General features: G+C 42.9%; 1 protein-coding gene across 1 annotated transcript; it reads right to left on the bottom strand.

The window, feature by feature from the left end:
• Positions 1-624: 624 nt before the first annotated feature.
• LOC124284284 lies at positions 625-20618 on the bottom strand. The gene is given in 12 exon segments (XM_046720355.1): positions 625-693; positions 1113-1338; positions 1857-2017; positions 4196-4363; positions 5542-5680; positions 6139-6287; positions 10660-10710; positions 10713-10777; positions 10780-10820; positions 11871-12040; positions 13081-13287; positions 19360-20618. Coding segments are annotated over 12 exon segments (2478 nt in total). The 5' UTR covers positions 20392-20618.
• Positions 20619-20678: the final 60 nt, after the last annotated feature.

Below are 20678 nucleotides of genomic sequence, written 5' to 3'. Positions count from 1 at the left end.
TGTACCCATGTGGGGAATCGAACCCGTTTCTTCGGCGTGACGAGCGAACGCTTTAACCATTAGGCTACCCCACCGCCCCCGCGCCTCATTAGAATATAAGTACATGGGAACTCCAGCTTAATAACGTGTAAGACTGTACATAAAAACTTCACCAAATGAAACAAACAAGTTATTGGTATCCGAAGAGTTGTTTACCCTTACTTACAAATGCAGAAGGCGTTTTATTTTGTTGTTGTTGAATGTATGAAAATTGCGTCTCGAAAAATGTTTCAATTAACCAAAATATTATTATCCCAGATAATTATTACATGCACATTTCCTGCTTTTCCGAAACAAAATATTTATATGTGATTAGTTGTGTCCAGTTATCGGCAAGACTCCAGTTTTTGTGTAGGAAGATTTCCATTAATATGTCACTTGCACGAGCGTCCGTTAAGATTTGTCATGCTTGCCAAACTACAAGCTCCAATCATTTCCTTGCGTCGGCGTGGCGTATTAAGATACAGACAATACGACGATGGAAAAATAACCGTCGTTTACGGGGGCCGAGTTACAATCCGTGGACGAGCCGGAAATCAACAAGAATATTAATCCATAAAAATATCTTGGACAAGAATATTTCTGTTAATTCCGCCCAGTATCTGTCACACTGCAGAGCAGGTACTCGCAGACCGTGCGTTTGAGGCTGTCATACTGGGGATAATCTTTTGAAATTAGTCGCGAGGAATATATAAGATGGCGAAGGCATGACGAGATCGGTCCTTTTGAGCTACGAGTTTCATAGACAGAGAAGATCTCAGAGGTAAGAATTTAGTTGTTGTTTTTAAACATGTATAAATGTATGTTTAGAAACATCATGATACATTGTCTGCCTGTGTTATTTGCTTGCACAATCTGTCCAGGTTATAGTGACTGAGTGAGTGAGTTTGGTTTTACGTCACATTTAGCAATATCCCAGCAATATTATGGCAGGGGACATCAGAAATGGGTCTTCACAAGGTTGCTTCGTGAAAGGAGTTCCGTGCGACCTGCTTTACTGTTTTACATTTAGTTGACACGACGTGAAATAGAGATATACTCGTTTCTAGCACAAAAAGTCGCTCTCTACTTACGTATGATCTGGTGGTCTTATAGGTAAGGCGCCCTGTCTTCTCCTCAGCCTCGTCATCAAATCCAGGCCACCGAGCCCACCCACTTGTCCCCTTCACCGTGGCGGGGAGGTGGGCGATGGCAAACCCCGACTGTTCCAACTCCACCGTCCGCACCACGCTCTTCTTGTACGACGTCCAGATGGTATCCTTGAAGACCTTCTCGCAGATCTCGGAGTTCGATGGGATACTGCAACAATAGAGTGAGTGATTTGGGTTCAAACATACCAGCAAGGCTATGTTAAAATATTAAACATTATAATCTGGCTGAATACAGCATCCCAAGGAGATACGGTGACAGAGTATGGTTTTATGACGTTCTTAAAATATTCTAGCATTATCACGTCGGAAAACACCAGTGCTGGGTTCACACACTGTATTCGTCTAAGGAATCGAAACGTGCAAGCACTTTATCCATAGGGCTAATAACCTTCAGAAAATAGAGGTGGACGTATATGTATCAATTCGTGAGTGAGTGAGTTTAGTTCAGTATTTCCATTTGAATGTTTTGTTCCACCTTCAGCATGGGGCAAAGGTAGCTCAGTTAAAGTTAAGACCCGTGTACCATTCCCCACGTGGGTACAAAGTGTGAAGTCCATTTCTGGTGTTCCCCAGCCGTTGCTGGAATATTGCTAAAAGCGGCGTAAGACCATACTCACTCACTCCACCTTCAGCTGTTATTAATCCTGTTCATGGAAGCACACTCACTCTATGGGCGTGTAGTCCTTTTTCAGGTAGTCCTCAACCTGTCTCCGAGGACACATCCTCTTGAACGTCCTAACAGCAACCCTGAGCAGCTTTACACCTTCACTCAACAGTGTGATGGAGGCGATGGAAGAGGAAGGCTCCAGCGACAGCAGACGCAGGTCCTACAACGACGACCATATGGCTTTATGTACTGACTTATCCCACAGGCTCATGTGTCGTTGCTTACATAGTTCCCACTCAGTTATATTCCAGCTATATGGCGGCGGTCTGTAAATAATCGAGTCTGGACCAGATAATCCAGTGATTCACAGAACGAGCATCGATCTACGCAATTGGGATACGGTGACATGTGTCAACCATGTCAGCGAGTCTGAGCATCCGATCCCGTTAGTCGCCTCTTACGACAAGCATATATTGCTGAAGATCAATTCTGACCTGGATCTTCACGGTCTCAGACATCACAAAATATCGCTACATCCTATATCCTACACAAGGCCAGATACTAGGTGCAATACCACCAGCCTTGTGTCGCTGTTTCTGAAGAGAAGCCTTGGTGATAGACAAATAGCAGTCGACTCACCACTTTGAAACCAACTGGGCGCAAATGGGCGATATAGGACCCGTACCAGATCGGGGCGTGTTTGAAAGCAGCTCTTTGGAGTGCATTCCTGACATTCGTAATATTAACAGATTTGGAAATATCTAATCAACGACACCAAGGCCTGTGGCCCATCCCGGCAACAATGTGTTAGACATGTGCATATACCCATAGTCCTGAATCATCACCCTCCTGATGGCCATCCAGCCTGGGAACCATCCCTCAAACCCACTTTCTGATCGCCCCCATCCCATCCCTTCCCCGACCATCACCTCCCCAAACTACATGTATATCCCCTGAACATACCACTCCAGACAATCCCCTTCCATTGACCATTCTCGACCCCTACGTCCTTATCCCAGAATCCAGAGGTTATATTTCAAAGTGAGGTCAATTGAAACCTAGAAAAAATGGTTAGTTCTAGGTTACCCCGACCAGGAATTCTTGTCTCCCCATCCCCACCCTCACCGTGATTTCTCACTCCCTGATGCAGCCTACACAGGCCTGTTTCTTCTTGCCTCCCCATCCCAACCCTCACCGTGCTTTCTCCCTCCCTGATGCAGCCTACACAGGCCTATTTCTTCTTGCCTCCCCTTCCCTACCCTAACCGTGCTTTCTTCCTCTCTGATGCAGCCTACACAGGCCTGTTTCTTCTTGCCTCCCCATCCCCACCCTAACCGTGCTTTTTCCTCCCTGATGCAGCCTACACAGGCCTGTTTCTTCTTGCCTCCCCATCCCCACCCTCACCGTGCTTTCTCCGTCCCTGATGCAGCCTACACAGGCCTGTTTCTTCTTGCCTCCCCATCCCCACCCTCACCGTGCTTTCTCCCTCTTTGATGCAGCCAACACAGACCTGTTTCTTCTTGCCTCCCCATCCCCACCTTCACAGTGCTTTCTCCCTCTTTGATGCAGCCTACACAGGCCTGTTTCTTCTTGCCTCCCCATCCCCACCCTCACCGTGCTTTCTCCCTACCTGAAGCAGCCAACACAGACCTGTTTCTTCTTGCCTCCCCATCCCCACCCTCACCGTGCTTTCTCCCTCTTTGATGCAGCCTACACAGGCCTGTTTCTTCTTGCCTCCCCATCCCCACCCTCACCGTGCTTTCTCCCCTACCTGGAAGCAGCCACTACACAGGCCTGTTTCTTCTTGCCTCCCCCATCCCCACCCTCACCGTGCTTTCTCCCCTACCTGGAAGCAGCCTACACAGGCCTGTTTCTTCTTGCCTCCCCATCCCCACCCTCACCGTGCTTTCTTCCTCCCTGATGCAGCCTACACAGGCCTGTTTCTTCTTGCCTCCCCATCCCCCTCCCCTCACCGTGCTTTCTCCCTACCTGAAGCAGCCACACACAGGCCTGTTTCTTCTTGCCTCCCATCCCCACCCCCTCACCGTGCTTTTCCTCCCTGGTGCAGCCTCCCACAGACCTGTTTCTTCTTGCCTCCCCATCCCAACCCTCACCGTGCTTTCTCCCTCCCTGATGCAGCCTACACAGGCCTGTTTCTTCTTGCCTCCCCATCCCCACCCTCACCGTGCTTTCTCCCTCCCTGATGCAGCCTACACAGGCCTGTTTCTTCTTGCCTCCCCATCCCCACCCTCACCGTGCTTTCTCCTCCCCCCTGATGCAGCCTCTACACAGGCCTGTTTCTTCTTGCCTCCCCACCCCCATCCTCACCGTGCTTTCTCCCTCCCTGATGCAGCCTACACAGACCTGTTTCTTCTTGCCTCCCCATCCCCACCCTCACCGTGCTTTCTCCCTCTCTGATGCAGCCTACACAGGCCTGTTTCTTCTTGCCTCCTCCAACCTCCTCATTCTCCGGCTTGCGGTAGTGCAGCTCTTTGTCCATCATGCCCTTGGCCGTGAGGTCCAGCATGTCGCTGACACTGAACCGCTTCAGCAGCGAAACCCGGCCCTAGATACACAACAAACAATCCACTTATTGTCGAGAATTAAGATAAGAAAACATTATTATTTCACGAGGGAATGAAAGCTCAGTATGGGCAGGAGATGGGAAACAGAGTAAGTGAATTGTGTTTTACGCCGCTTTTAGCAATATTCCAGTAATATCACGGCGGGAGACACAAGATATGGGCTTATTACAGTGTACCCATGTGGGGAATCGAACCCGGGTCAGTAGCGTGACGAACAGACACTTTAACCACCGGGATATGTCACCGCCCCTTGGGAAACAGAAGAATATACATACAACCTGATAACACGCCGATCAAATATAAGTAACTGGGGCCAAAGAGTGAGTGAATGAGTTGGGTTTTATGCTGCTTTGATCAATATTCCAGGAATATCACATGGTATCAGCTCGATGTTGGAAGAAAGTCCGAAGTGGAGCAGGTCTCAGACGATGACCACTTGGGTGAAACCAACGAATACGGGTATTTTAAAAACCTAGAAAAATATTTTGCGCAAAAAATAGATTTCAACCAAAAATTACAGGTTCCTTACAGGCTGAATGGACACAACTATGCATAGCGAACTGCGGTGCCTTACAAGACTGGCAAACCGATGCTCCTAGTCTGATGCTTAGTCTCTGAATATATATCACCCTGATAGAAATATCTCCTTTCAAACTGAAAAAGAGCCCGAGTGAGACAGGAGATTTAGAACCTGAACCTTTGGGTAATCTAGACTTGCTTCTTTTAGGGCTTTTGCATTGCAGGGAGGGCTAGACAGTAGTGAAATAATGTGGTTCAGGAAATTTGAGACTGACTGTTATACCCAGTGGCAAAGACAAGGAGCAGTGACTAAGAGTGAGTGAGCGAGTGAGTTGGATTTTAAGCCGATTTTAGCAACATTCTAGTATTATTACGGCGGTGGAACTGGGCTTAACACATTGTACCCATGTGGGGACGACCATGCTCTCAGTATCAATCATATTACATAAATGACATTGAAAATATAAGACAACGGTTGTTTATATTTGCAGCGTTACCCATGCATAGAACTACGATAGTCCAAGCACTGAGATCCCTATATGGATATATGATACGGTTCAGCCAATACATTGAGCTCGGGCCATGACACTGCAACCAACGATGTCGTGGTTGCCGAGGATGGCGTCACAGATCTACTTACGGTCATGACGAAGTACACGTAGTTGGCCTTTGACCAGTCCTGCTCAATGGTGCGGCCGTGGGGAATATAGAGCACCTGGGAGTTGAAGCACAGGTTCTCAAACTGCTCATGGTCCCAACCATTGAAGATGGGGAACCTCCTAAAGGGGAGAAAACAAGTGTTGACAGATATAAGTTAGTGGTTCAATACTTGTGTTATTTTTCCGAGTAATTTCAGATATATACAGGTTGTTATAAACGGCTTTTTAATTTATGCAACAAATAGAATACTTTTCTCGAGAATCGCTTTACCAAATAATCATCGGGATTTTGTTGCTTATGCTTTTAAATTGTATATTTATTTCAAATTTATGGAATTTGAATTAACATGTCACATTTCAGGCCCCTATAGACGGATATATATAGATATATTTGACCCCATATATTCTGTGACGTCATCACAGATAATGACCTCACAAAATATATGACAATGTTTGTCAGCGCCATTTGGTATGCAGAATCATTAGTACATTATTTGATTATCAAATTATTTAGTGAACATGTTTTGACCTGATAAGAAAATAATTATATTTCACAGTAGAGTGATAACGATGCTTACTTTGCGAATGCCATTTTCTCTGACAGCTCCACCTTGAAAATACCTGGACACACATCCATGAAGGTTGTCTTGTCAATCTGGAACAACTCCGTCGGCTCCCGACAGATCACACAGAGCCGACCTCTCCCCGTCCCCATCAGAGCGATTTCCTGGGTACAGAATCACACAGGTTATCTCAAAACGTTTATACCAGTATATATTTAAGCCCATTTCTGGTGTCCCCCGCCGTGATATTGCTGGAATATTGCTAAAAGCGGCGTAAAAGTAAACTCAGTCAGTCAGTCATACCAGTATAATATCGATTATCGGCCCAAACAGATTCCATTGGGAAAACAGGAAAAAGATGGAAGACAGTTATATTAATTATTCACTGAAAATCAGCCATGATACTGCGTGTCATCAAAAAGGGTCAATCATGTCTTGCTCTAGTACCCGTCAATCATTCTACTTTGTTATTTTATTGGTAACTTCGAAGTTGTCAATCATACATTTAGATGATTTCAGCCATTCTTGACAATAAATACAGTAGATAAGATCTCCATCAAACCTCACCCACAATCTGACAATCGATATCGTCAAACGTTTTTGTTACAACAATATAAACGTCATTTTTTTCGAATTGAATTAATGAACAACTTTAAAACAATGGCACAAACGGCAGATCGGGTTATCTTCATTAAATAGGGGTGCAGAGAAAGTTATTAATGTTGCGTTCGTGCGAAGTATGCATACATTGATTCGTTACAGAACTTGTCCCGGAAAACAACACTTCTGAAAAAAACCCAATCATGTCATGTTTTAATTGAATTGTTTATACAGTCATATGCTATCTAGTTTGGTTTGCTAACTTTACAACTTACAGACGTCAGTTACTTTCACAATCCGATTCACTCTCGCTATCACTCTCTACACCCAGTTCAATTATCACTTTTTCTATTTCATGTTCAACTGCAATATTTCTGTCCCAGTAATCGCTTTCCAAATTTCAACATGGGCACAACAATCAGTCCACTCGTTTACACCAATCATCTGACAAAGGTGCACCCCTTCACAATAATAGACCCAACCAGCTGTGACACGGTCATGTAATTCATTAGTTTTCACTTGATCAGGTCAAGCTGAACAAGCTGTAGTAGATTGTAAACGTTGCATAAATGAAGCCATTCATAAAATTCATGATGATATATGTACGTCTCATGAACCTTTGACTGCACTGGTGCCGTTGCCACAAAGCTATCTTAATTAGCTTTACGACTACCGTAAGTCGAATGCTTAAGTAAAGTATTCTACTACGGGATACTACAAGAGTCATCGGTAATTTCTAATCAAAAATCAAAAAAGTTTTGGGGGCTTTAAAACTGAAATTAAATAATCAACATTTTAAATTGATAAACAGCTTTTTGATCTCATACACATACACATAACGAATACGTAAGATTATATCAATTGAAAATGACAGCTATCTTTATCTCAAATGTTTTATCACTGACAAACATCTCTTTGAACTTGTTGAAATAAAATGGCAGAAAAGTGAGATAAAATTATTTGAAAATAATCAAAAAATTTCATCTCAAATGTTTATGCGCTGATAAATAATTCTTTGAACTGCCAGCTCAAAAATAGGTCAGGATGTAATCTTACATTTAAGACAGATAACTCTTGAATTTATCATAAACTACGAAACGAACACATTCCCAATGGGATAGGTTTTTCCACAAATGTTCTCTAAAATTCATTTCTAACTCTTCTGTTTGAAATGTGAAAATAGATAAACTTCCAAAATCTTCCCGGTAAATATAATAACTATTTCATGTTTTTATTCTTCACAATATTTCTTCAAACGCATCCAATCCATCCGTGTATAATTCTGTTTAACTGATGATTTAATCTACACTTATTATTCTTAGTGAATCTTACGAGTTAAAATTTTAAATACATGACAATTTTAATAATTCTTAGAGTAAATTAATTTATCCCTCTTGGTAAATATTGAAAATATGATAACGGGATAAAAAAAGGAGACTATTCATCATCGTCATCATCATCATCATCATCATTATCATGATCATGATCATCATCATCATCAAATCCTTATTACGAATGACGGTCGCATGCCCATATACATATTAATATACATATTCCATATGAAGGCATTAACGAAGTAGGAACCAATATTCTCAAAAATTGAATATGAAGATGTATTGATTACATATTTTCCCTTCTTCTGAGTGTTTTGAAAGAATAGTATGATATTGTACTCTTTTAATAAAGAAGTTGTATTTGCAAGATAAACAGTTTATAAGGGTATATTCAAGATAAAAAATCCCGTTCCTAGAATATGTTCAAATTCCTAATAAGGACGAAGTCCCTATGTGGACTTCGATATAATGTGATGACTGACATATCAGAGAAATCACTTGTATTATGTCAGTCATTCTAACCTATGACACAGAAACCACCACTAAACAAATAAACAGAAGAAACAAACAAGTACAAATATTCCTGTAATTAAACCTACCTTTGACATATATGCTCCCTAAACAAAGACCCATGTTTACAAGGTAAGGTATCAAGCACGCCATATATGATCTCCATTGCTGCAACTAGAACGCTGATCTGATGCCACGGGTAATATGAGATATCTCCCAAATCTTAATCACCTTATATTTCCGGACCATGTGTTACGTGAAGGACGTAATTAATGATATCTATCTGTGTAAATTGATATGGTCGTAGTTCCCCTAAAACTTTCTGTCCGACCTTTGAGTACTTCAAGAAGGCGTTAGTAATTCATGATTGAAGATGGTTGTTGGGTATGTAGTATATTTGTGAGGATGCATATCCAATAAAGGTGTTCTGTAATTTTTTAAATGTTGTGAAACTTGGGTTTGTATAGACTGTACTAGAATTAACAAAAAACATATTTCATTAGACGCATTTTAGAATGTTTAATCGTAGACGAGGTGGACATTCATAAAATATTAACGTTTGTCAGTGAGTAGTGTGTTTATCTTCGATAGTGTTGATTAATACTACTTGCCAACGACTCTCCGAAGCAATATCATTATATTAAACAAAAATATGTCTCCAAATGTAGACTTACCTTGTCCATAATCTGCATCAATACGGAAAAGAAGATTCGGATACAATTATCGTTCACTACGGATTGGTTCTTCCTTCTTTAAGCACAAGGAACAGTGATTGTTGAATCATAAAATATTTATTTCATTTACACGTTCTATTTATACCAACCTAATTCAAGCGATCATGGAAGCCAACGCTTTGTTTATACTGCGTTTTTTAGAAGTACTATGGTATCCAAACACAAATGAGATGAGGCAATGAATCTTTAATAACCTACAACACATAGGTGTTACCTAAGTTCGTGACATACAAGAACAGTTGACCTGTGCACACCGGAAGAAGCTGGAGAACGGGGAATTATGGGATTGGAACCAAACATTTATTCCCTGGGGAGAGTGATGCGGCATGTGGTAACGATTTAATCTGATTTGTAACTTATCAATACGGTGATTTAATCATGCCATGCTTATCTCCCATAGATTAGGGATTAATTTGTTGGTTTGGGTTGGAGGAGAGTGGCCGAGAGTGATTGTTTTATCAAGTGTTATCAGATAGTGGAGACTCCCTGTTATCAAGTGTTATCAGATAGTGGGGACTCCCTGTTATCAAGTGTTATCAGATAATGGAGATCCCCTGTTATCAGGAAGCCGTGGTGGCTGAGCGGGTAAGGCGGCTGACTGTGTGTGCTGGCGAGTAGGTGCCTGACGCTGAGGATATGGGTTCGAATCCCGGATGGGACTCAACCCAACAAAAGTACTAGAATCTGTACTTTACTGAGAAAGTGTAATCCCAAATGTAACATGTGTAACATTTGACCTCTTTCTAAATGACATTGTGTGTCCATCCCTGTTATCAAGCGTAAAATATATACTTTGATGCGAGGCTTTTGCCTTAGGTGTGCCTGTGCATTGATGAACGTCGCAGACTGGGACAAGTGTTTTAAACAGCGACTGCAACATCAATGAATGCTTTGTTGGTTTGTCCACTATTATGTTTCGTAAATCATTAATTTTCTGATTTTCATTTTGTTTGTATACCATTATGTGGTGCGTTGTCCTGTTTGTTCATCATTTTATGTGCGATTCATTATGTTTCAATATCGTCATGTTTATGCATCAATGTGTGAAGTGGGCCATTACGTTTGTGAGCTATGATATTTTGAATTTCGCTTTTACTTATGAACAGCCATGGACGTTTAGCTGAACTCGTGATAACAGTAATGAGGGACCTACAAACCGTACATTTCTATAATGCCTTTCAGAAATCTGATTTCCCATTCTAACCTAAAGGATTTCCCGTTTCTAAGCATCAATCACATCATGTGGTCTCACCCTCAAAAGGATTTCCCATTCTCACCTAAAGGATTTCCCCGTTCCTAAGCCCCAAATCACATCATGTGGTCTTAAAAGAATTCAAAATCACATCGAGAGGCCTTACCCCAAAGGATTCCCCGTTCCTGATGACGTTCTCGGTGGTGGTGGTGACAGTGCCGGTGTAGGGTCCTCCAAGTCGATCTGGATAAACACGGACCCGGTGAAGATGAAGTAAAGTCTTGTCCGTAGTGGCCCTGTCTCAGTATCACCCGGCCCGCATCGCACCTGGAGGAGGCCAGATATTGTTGATGAGTAAATTGTTTATTTGTGGGTGTCTGTCTGTGCAAGTATATGTGCGTACGTACGTGCGTGCGTGTGTGCTTGTTTGTTTGTTTTGGAGGTTTTTTTGGTGTTTTATTTTTGTTTTGGGTTTTTTGTTTGTGTGTGTGTGCGTGCGTGCGTGCGTGCGTGTGTTTGTCCCAACTAATATGGTGTTATCTCCTGAAATACCATACAGTTATTACATGGATAACCCACTCAGACACAGTATACTGCCACACGCGTTTTAATAGTGGATTCCAAGCATTATGCTTTAACTTCTTTTGCTTGGGTATGACACTCCCGAGAATCAAACCACCGGCCTTCTCAAACGCCCCGGGCAAACGCTTTATCCACTACACCACGAAGGCATTCAGACTGGATGTGAGCAAATGGGTGAATGCTTTATACCTCTACTGCACCTCCGCCATTGTATAATCGAGCGATGGTTATATTTGTTTGTTTGTGTGTGGTGTAACGCCGTACCCAGCAATATTCCAGTAATACGACGGCGGTGTGTTAATAATGAAATCTGGACCAGACAATACAGTGATAAACTTCATGAGCATCGACCTATGCAAATGGGATACGATGACCTGTGTCAACCAGGTCAGCGAGCCTGACCACCCGATCCCATTAGTCGCCTCTTACGACAAGCATGGGTTGCTGAGCACAATTTCTAACTCGGATCTTTTACGGATCCTTGGTTAAGTACAAGGTGGCATCCAGCCCGGCTATCAATGGACGTTGCTGTGGTATGGTGTCACATATTAATAATTAACAATTCTAAAAATTCGATCCTCCTTCCAACAAGGTTGCTGGGAATATTTTCAGCATCTGTCCCACGCGTTCGTTATACAGAACTTTGTTCAACACGACCTACGTTTCCTCCTTGTAAAAGTAAGGTGATATTTGGTTTACTTGTGCAGTTTGAAATTCAGAACCTTAGGAAGGTTAGCCGTAAATGTGATGTGTCGTCGTTTAAACACAAGTACCATAATACAAAAGTGAACTTACTGAGTGTACCGGATGACCTTGCACATCTTCAGGCGCATGTCCTCTGTGAACTTTTCCTTGAAACTGCGCATGTTCAGTAGAAGCGTATGTAACCTCTGAACTTCCTCTTCCGTGCGGAAGTTGGGGTGTTTGATTGTGACTGCCTGGGCCCAAAGAGGCACTCGGGATGTCTGAACATTGTAAGCAAGATATAAAGTAAATACTGGCACAAATTCTCAGAGAATGTTCATACTGATTTTTAATAAATTAACAAACGTATGGCGATTAATTGAAACCGACTCTAAACAAAAAGGAAAGTCGCACCTTCCCTTAAACACATTCATACTGATTTGATAAAACAACCAAAGTAAATTAGAAATATTCGTACACACACACTACATCCTTTGCAGTAGAGGCAAAGTCAATAAAGAATGAGATCGGAAACGTTTTCGTTAAATTGCAAGATATATTTGAATAGTATATCCTGAACCAATACACTGGAAGTATAATCATCGCTTTGTAATATAATACCCATGGCAAGTTTCCGTTGTCAAATGTTCTTTCATACACTGCAGGAAGCTTTCTTTGACAAAAATACTTTTAAAAACTGCCCTCCCCACCCATCTGAAACAGTTCTACCCTTTCCCCCATATCGCTACATATTTGCTCCGATATTGCACCAATACCTCAACGTGCTGGGCAATACTGCTCTAGGTGCCGTTGTACAAAAAAATCTTAGCGTTAAGGTGATCTAATTCCTTACGACAGACCCGTGAAGATCTGGGTTAGTATTGGTCTTCCGTAATCCATGCTTGTCGTAAGAGGTGACTAACGGGATCGGGTGGTCAGGCTCGCTGACTGGGTTGACACATGTCATCACATGTTATGTAGATCGATGCTCATGCTGTTGATAACTGGTCAAGATTCGATTACTTACAGACCGCCCCCATATGGCTAAAATATTGCTGAGTGCGGCGTTAAACAAGCAAGCAAGCCTTACGACAGACGCAGATCTAAGGTTGCTTTATACAACAGCTCCCTGTCCTTACCTCAACGCCACCATTACTGTTCCATTATCCCCCCAATACCTCCTTCATACCGCCGAATACCTCTCCCCAGTAACTGTCAGATGACCCCGTTACCTACTGCCCCTCACATTTCAAACGTTCTCCTGTACATTTACTTCGTGCAAGGATTGTGAAAAGATAGAGATTAATATTTGTTTGCGCACCGCTCTCTTCCTCGAAAACCAGGACTTGTCAAAGAACAGTTGTTGCGTTGGGTCATCGTTGCCGGCGCTGGGGCCGCTGATGTTGATGTAGTACATCTCGGAGATGGGCGTCTGTTCCGTTTTCTGCATCGAGAGCTTTTGCATATCCAGGCATAGCTTGACCACGGCCTTGATGACACGGGAGTACCATGCGAAGGTTCTTGTCCGCTGAAACAGGGACGCAGACAATGTAGGTCATTACAGTCAAACGCATTTGTGTCGAAGTGTTCGGCACCTACGTAGATACTTCGAGTCATCCGAGGTTCGACATAACCGCAAAATGATGACTAAATTAAATATAATCAGGAGCTAAGCTTAACTTCGAGATAACCGTGAGTTCGACACTTCAAGGTTCGACACAACGGTGTGTGACTTAATTTCTAACATTTCTACAAAACAATTAAAACATCTCAGCCTCTGTTGTTGAGACAAGTCATGGTTAGAGGAGCAATGACGTAGTGTTTGTTTATGCCACATTATTTGTGTTTGGTTCCCCGAAAGAATCGATACACACAGTTTTAGTGTTACCTGTCTTGGTATAGATAGAAGCTGTGCCGGCTGTTCTGTAAACTACCTTATAACGAACTGACTGACTGAGTTTGGTTTTACGCCACTTTTAGCAATATTCCAGCAACATCACGGCGGGGGGACACCAGAAATGGGCTTCACACTTTGTGCCCATGTGGGGATTCGAACCCGGGTCTTCGGCGTGACGAGCCAACGCTTAAACCATTAGGCTACCCCACCGCCCCCTTACAACGAACACGCTTAAAACGAATTGGTCTTTTTCAGTCGAAATGCTAATAATGAGTTAATATTAGTGGTCCGTTTGTATGGAATCCGAGAAGGGACATTGTCGCGTTGTCGCCCTCTCAAAAAACAAGCAAAATAGGCAAAATTAACCAAAGCGCGACAATGTCCCACAGGATTCCATACATTTGAGTTCGTTATAACCGTTTGATATAGACTATAGGGCTGAACGGTATTACCCGTATACAGGTTTATCGCAATACGCTTTCAAACGATACGTATTGCAATATTTTATTCTGAGAACCGGTATATTGGGTAAAGAACATATATTTGTGCTTATCTTTGTGGTTTAAATTAAAATGAACACATACTGTAATTGACAACAAAAGTTTTTCTTCGTTATACACTGACAAAACGGCATAGACTAACATTATGAATTGTATAAACAAGAAAACAGAATCCATGACTATTCAACCTGATTTGGAGATTGTTGTTATCAGAACCATAACAATATATACTCATGCCAATAATGGTTGTCATCCCCTTCCCCACCCCAACCCCACACACACCTCACACACCCACCCTCTCAAATTAAAAAAATTGAAGGGTGTGACAACCATTATTGGCATGAGTATATGTTTAGGGATTTATAATACAGAAAATAGGATTGATATGTACAATTAGTGTCACTCACTGTCAAACACTTAAGGTACCAGTTTATCGCAATATGGGTACCCGAATCGCAATATATTGCAATACAATGTATTTGCCAATGCACAGCCCTAATATAGACAATCTTTATGGATAACAACTTCTGTATTTCGTGAGTGCGACGTTTCGATACACAGTCTTGTTCCGTTGTCAATGAGGAATGCTCCAGTGATCCTGCGTGACAACGGTACAAGAATCTGTATCGGACTGACTGACTGACTGAGTTTGGTTTTATGCCGCTTTTAGCAATATTCCAGCAACATCACGGCGGGGGACACCAGAAATGGGCTTCACACATTGTACCCATGTGGGGATTCGAACCCGGGTCTTTGGCATGGCGAGCCAACGCTTTAACCACTAGGCTATCCCACCGCCCCATCTGTATCGGAACGTCGCACTCACGAAATAAAGAAGTTGTTATCCATAAGGTTTGTCTATACTGTACTTCCATACTTCTTACAGAAGTTAACGTTGTAACCGTTGTTTGCTATTCTTACTCATTATGTGATGGTAAATGAAATTGAACATAGCAAATTTAAATTCGGTTGAATAACGAAGAAGAATCACGAAAGCTAGTTATACCCATGAGAGATTCGAACCCGACCCTCTCACGACCAGCGAGCACATTGTTTCACTTAAAACCAGTGTTTCCCTTTCTAACATTTGTGCACCGAGCCCCTACACGTGTCACGATTCCACCTGATATTACCAGTGTCGGAACGTATTACAATGTGCAGCTTTTATATCTAACGCCAGGTAATCTATAGTTTCAATAGGAGCTGGCTTTCGCTATGTGACTTCTACCCAGTACGAATCGTCATACACTGGGGGTCAAACATTGCGTGAACACTGCCACAAGCACCGCCGTTCAAACCGATTGACCTTCAGTCAATGAAGGTTCATAGTCCAGTGAAGCCACACAAAGTGGAAATCGATTCATTGATGTATAGGTACACTGGTTAATACCATTCACTTTCTGTATGAGACGAAGGATTACGTTGGTTATAGAATACCAACCTTCACTTACTTTAAATAGACCCCCGCTATCCTACCCCACCCCCACCCCACCCCGGACACACACACCAAACTATAGCAAACAAGGCAGTCATAGTTGTTTGCTATTTCATAATTATGTTTCTTTAATATATGTTATTTAAGATTACTTTTTCTCATGAAAACAGAGATTTAATGTGAAAACCTGAAAAGAGTGGAATAGATCGTTAATTTGGTGTGCGGGGATTAGGTGTGAGTTCGAATCTCGAATAGAACTCAACCTCAAAAGTACTAGACTCTGTGCTTTACTGAGAAAATGTAATACCACATGTAACATGTTACATTTGGCACTGGTTACTAAACGATTCATAATCAAATGCCTCTTTATTGTTATTAATTATAGGAGGACAGAGATCAAGATGTTGATAGAAATGACACGTACAGGTGTTTTCTAACTTTCTGGTATCATACGTTCATCATAGCGGAACATATTGATTGGCAGTAGAGCTATCAATGGTTTTAAGATCTTTTCTCATACAACTTTCATATGTAAAGGTCGATAATCTTGTCAGCATTATCATAATTATGATAATTATGATTCAGTTGTAGCAAACAACAGTGTTTGTGCAAAAGGACTTTGTGAAACGTGACACTGGAATATATATTTAATTGCCGGACGTCGTAAGATCGATATCGTCAGTGATATATTATTGATTTCTCTTAGTCTGGGATAGTGTCGGTGTCAGTACAGTTCATCCTCTGTACGACAACAATGTAATCTGTCTTGGCAGGTATTACTGACAACGTTGTAAATGGCACGATAAACCCCGCGAACAAATCCTTTTGTTTTCCACACACTTGCTCGCCACCCAGGTCAGTTAACCCCTGTAATCCGTACCTGATAGTTACACCAAGGGACGTCTATTAAACAGCGTCATACCCCTTTACAACATTATAGCAAATCCCATATACCTTATGATATATGATAAATATACATTGCTGGATCCCTATCAAATACACGATACCCGTTCCCGCAAGGTGGGGTGGCCTAGTGGTTAAAGCGTTGGCTCGTCACGCCGAAGACCCGGGTTCGAATCCCCACATGGGTACAATGTGTGAAGCCCATTTCTGGTGTCCCCCGCCGTGATGTTGCTGGAATATTGCTAAAAGCGGCGTAAAACCAAAACTCAGTCAGTCAGTCTGTCGTTTCCGCCAAGGTGGGTATCCTGCTCAATCCGCCATACAATCGTCATACGTATATACAGTGATAGTACTAATACAAGTGAGTGAGTGTGTGAGTTTAGTTTTACGCCGCACTCGGCACTATACCAGCAATATGGCGACGGTCTGTAAACTATCGAGTCTGGACCAGACAATCCAGTGATGAACAGCATGAGCATCGATCTACGCAATTGGGATACGATGACATGTGTCAACCAAGTCAGTGAGCCTAACCCCCCGATCCCGTTAGTCGCCTCTTACGACAAGCATGGTGTACCCGGATTCTAACCCGGATCTTCACGGGTCACGGAATACTTGTAATGCGTTTTGATTAATTCCCTGAAGCAAAAACAATTTACCCTGTCATTGGATCCGTATACACTTCATGCAGAAATAGGCTTCACGCAAAGTGAGTGAATGAGTTAAGATTTATAATCACATCGGCAATATGTCAGCCATATCGTGACTTTAAAAAGATATATATTCATAATAAACGCACTTTAATCACAAAAACCTGTCGACTTCACACAAAGTACCAATGTATGGACCCAGGTCTTTAGCGTGACAAGTGAACGCTATTAGCACAAAGGCTACCCCACCGCCCCCGTGTTAATCTAAGCAAACATGCATTATGGTTTGTCCCATTGTTGTAAGTGACTTATTGATTAGTGCGTATTAGTGTCGATCAGAGATAACAATGATTGATGGTGTACACGAGGCAGGCAAACTTACGTAATGAAATGAACATAATGACAAGCCCCAAGCAGGTATTGCAGTGTTTGTTGTTTCTCAATCTGGAAGAATTACATGTGCAGCAGTTAATGGGCGTGACGAGCAGGCAGGTATGCAGCGCTCTGTTTAGCAACAGAAGCTGTCCTAGTGCTAGACACACAGCAGTCTCCATTTCTGTTTTCTTAGTCACAGATGGGCGGTGGGGTAGCCTAATGGTTAACGCGTTCGCTCGATCCACCGAAGGCCTGGGTTCCAGTCCCCACAAGGGTACAATGTATGAAGCCTATTTCTGGTGTCCCCCGCCATGATATTGTTGCAATATTGCTATTGCGTAAAATCATATTCACTAACTCACTCTTAGCCACAGCTGAGTGTCTGTGACACAGCCTCTCAGGGTGCCGTTATACAGAGCAACCTTAGCACTAAGACTGTCGCAAGTTATTGTTAAGGTATGGGAGATCAACTAAGACTGGTCACGCTAAGGATGTTTTGTACTCCGGGACCCAGGTCATAACACAGATATGGACTGTGTTATATTGTGTCAGGTGAGATGCTGATATTGGTCATGATGAAACTATATATTATTTACAACAGTTTAAAACATTCTCAGCAATAGGATAATGGGGTTGAAGTGCCATGATGATTTCCCAACATGGAAACAGTTTGGATCGAGAAACCTAGTTTTCGGTGTCAATGGTCGTTATATTGATGGACGATGCTCATGCTATCAACTCATGCAGGGTTATTTGTCCCGCACTATTTGTCTACCAACTTGCAAAAGAATGGAGATTGAATATGAGTACATAAGGGGTTGACGTCACTGACTGCAGCATAAACCAACCTGTCAATTATACGGAGTGAGTGAGTGAGTTTAGTTTTACGCCGCACTCAGCAATATTCCAGCTATATGGCGGCGGTCTGTAAATAATCGAGTCTGGACCAGACAATCCAGTGATCAACAGCATGAGCATCGATCTGCGCAATTGGGAACCGAGGACATGTGTCAACCAAGTCAGCGAGCCTGACCACCCGATCCCGTTAGTCGCCTTTTACGACAAGCATAGTCGCCTTTTATGACAAGAATGGGTTGCTGAAGACCTATTCTACCCCGGATTCAATTATACGAAACGGTGCTGGGTCTAGTAGTTGGACACACACGTGCAAAACCAAATTTTGATGATCCTCCCCAAGCCGAGTAAACCAAACGAGAACACAGCAAACCGAATCGATTCTCCCATTTTAAATGTGAACGAGCTCCTTTCTTTGTACATTTCTGGTGTCCCCCGCCGGAATATTGCTCTAATATTGCTAAAAGCGGCGAAAAACTAAAGTTACTCCTTCCTAAGTAACAGGGAGCAAGTGCTATCGTAAGGAAATGGTGACTTTATGCTTCCATTGATGGTTGGACATTTGTTAAAATGTGTCCCCGATGGCGTAATATTTGTATGTCAATTTTTCGATGTTTATGAAATGTTTGATATTCAATTTTAAGATTTATCAATTTTAATCATATAAATGCAAGCGGAGTATTTTTCTATTTATGAATAACGTCACACTGTCGCATGGCGCTATATAAGTAGCGTCAAACAAAAATGGTAGACAGGTCTCCGGGATTCCGAGTGAGTGAGTGAGTTAAGTTTACGCCACTTTCAGCTATATTCCGGCAATATCACGACAGAAGACACCAGAAATGGGCTTCACATTTTGTACATATGATGAATCGAACGCGGGTTTCCGGGTTGACGAGCGAACGCTTTAACCACGAACCTACCCACCGCCCACATTCTGTATGGTACCGTTAAAGCATGGTCACATTCTCGCTACAATACTCACCCTTCTCTTGGCAGCCGCCTCCGACTCCTCAGCATTGTCAATAGCATCAGCCATGTCCTGATGGCGCCGGTTGCTGTGCCGAGATCTCCGCGAGTCAGTGGAACGCTTGCTTCTTCTGGATTCTGAGGACCCTCTTGAATCCAAGGCCTGGCGACGCCGGTATTTAGCCTGGCTCCATTTCCGTATCCTGGAGACCGTGTCGGATACCTGATAGAAGGACCTGAACGATGGTCTGGGACCCGTATGTAAGATAGCAGTAATCGGGGCTTGATTGTGAACTCCACTCGATGGACGGGAATTAATGTAGTTTCCAACAGGCTTTGTTACATTTTGAGCATTAAGACGAGCCTCCCTACCTTTCAACCCCCGACCCGGACTGTCTACAGCACTAGATGGCCGGGAGGTTGGTGTTCCGCTCTGAGGTCGGGGTTTGGTTCCGCTTAACGGACGTCCCGGTTTGTTCCTGTTGCTGTCCGGTGACCCACTTAACTGACGTAACCTGTGTCCACTCCAAGGTCTGTTACTTTTACCTTCACCATTTAAAGGAGGGCCAGTTTGACAGTTGCCACTTGAAGGTCTACTGTGAGACTTGGTTCCAGACAACGGTCTTCTGTGTCCGATATCAGAATTACCTCGGATGTTTCGAAGGCGTTCTTCGATAAGCTCAGTGAGAGCCTCGGCAGTTGCGATAGCGTTGTCGGTCTCAGTCGTTACGTCATCGTCGACGACGGGTTTGGGTTTCACAGCGCTACGACTCACCGCTCTTGCTTTTTCTAAACCACGGATATCGGCACTACATGGACGCGAGTTCTCTTTTGACTCTGGTTCGTCTTCTTCAACAATTACGTCATTCCTCTTGGCACCGTAACCTTGTTCCGACCCTTCTCGGTAAGGAGCCACTGGTATTCTGTCCCTAGATCCACCACCCTCGTCCGCAGCGTTCCTGTCCCCTGAGCTTCTCCCCACCGCCGTGTCGTTTGTCAAGCCCGATGGCACTCTTTGTTGCCGAACCGCCGTCAATGAATTATCCATGTTATTGAATGTATACGTTCGCTGCTAGCTTTAATCTTTTGTTGGAGACATTAAATAGATATCTCTGTCAATATAGAGTAGGGTGTTGACGTGAAATCGAACTTGCATGGAGGCGCATGGTTATTTATCAGCCAGTTAAGAATCCTTTATGTAGTAGACGACCCAATGACTGAAATATAAACAGCATATGTCATGATTAGATTATCTCCGATGTAGACGACGGCCGTCTTCACGTCGTCAAGAGAAAAGTATGTTGGTTACTCAAAGGACTGAATACAAGCTCCCAA

Source organism: Haliotis rubra, unplaced genomic scaffold, assembly GCF_003918875.1.
Source record: "Haliotis rubra isolate DU_JTF1 unplaced genomic scaffold, ASM391887v1 Scf333, whole genome shotgun sequence".
Lineage (NCBI taxonomy): Eukaryota > Metazoa > Mollusca > Gastropoda > Lepetellida > Haliotidae > Haliotis > Haliotis rubra.
Note: the sequence above shows the minus strand (reverse complement) of the source record. Positions and strands in the feature narration are given on the sequence as shown.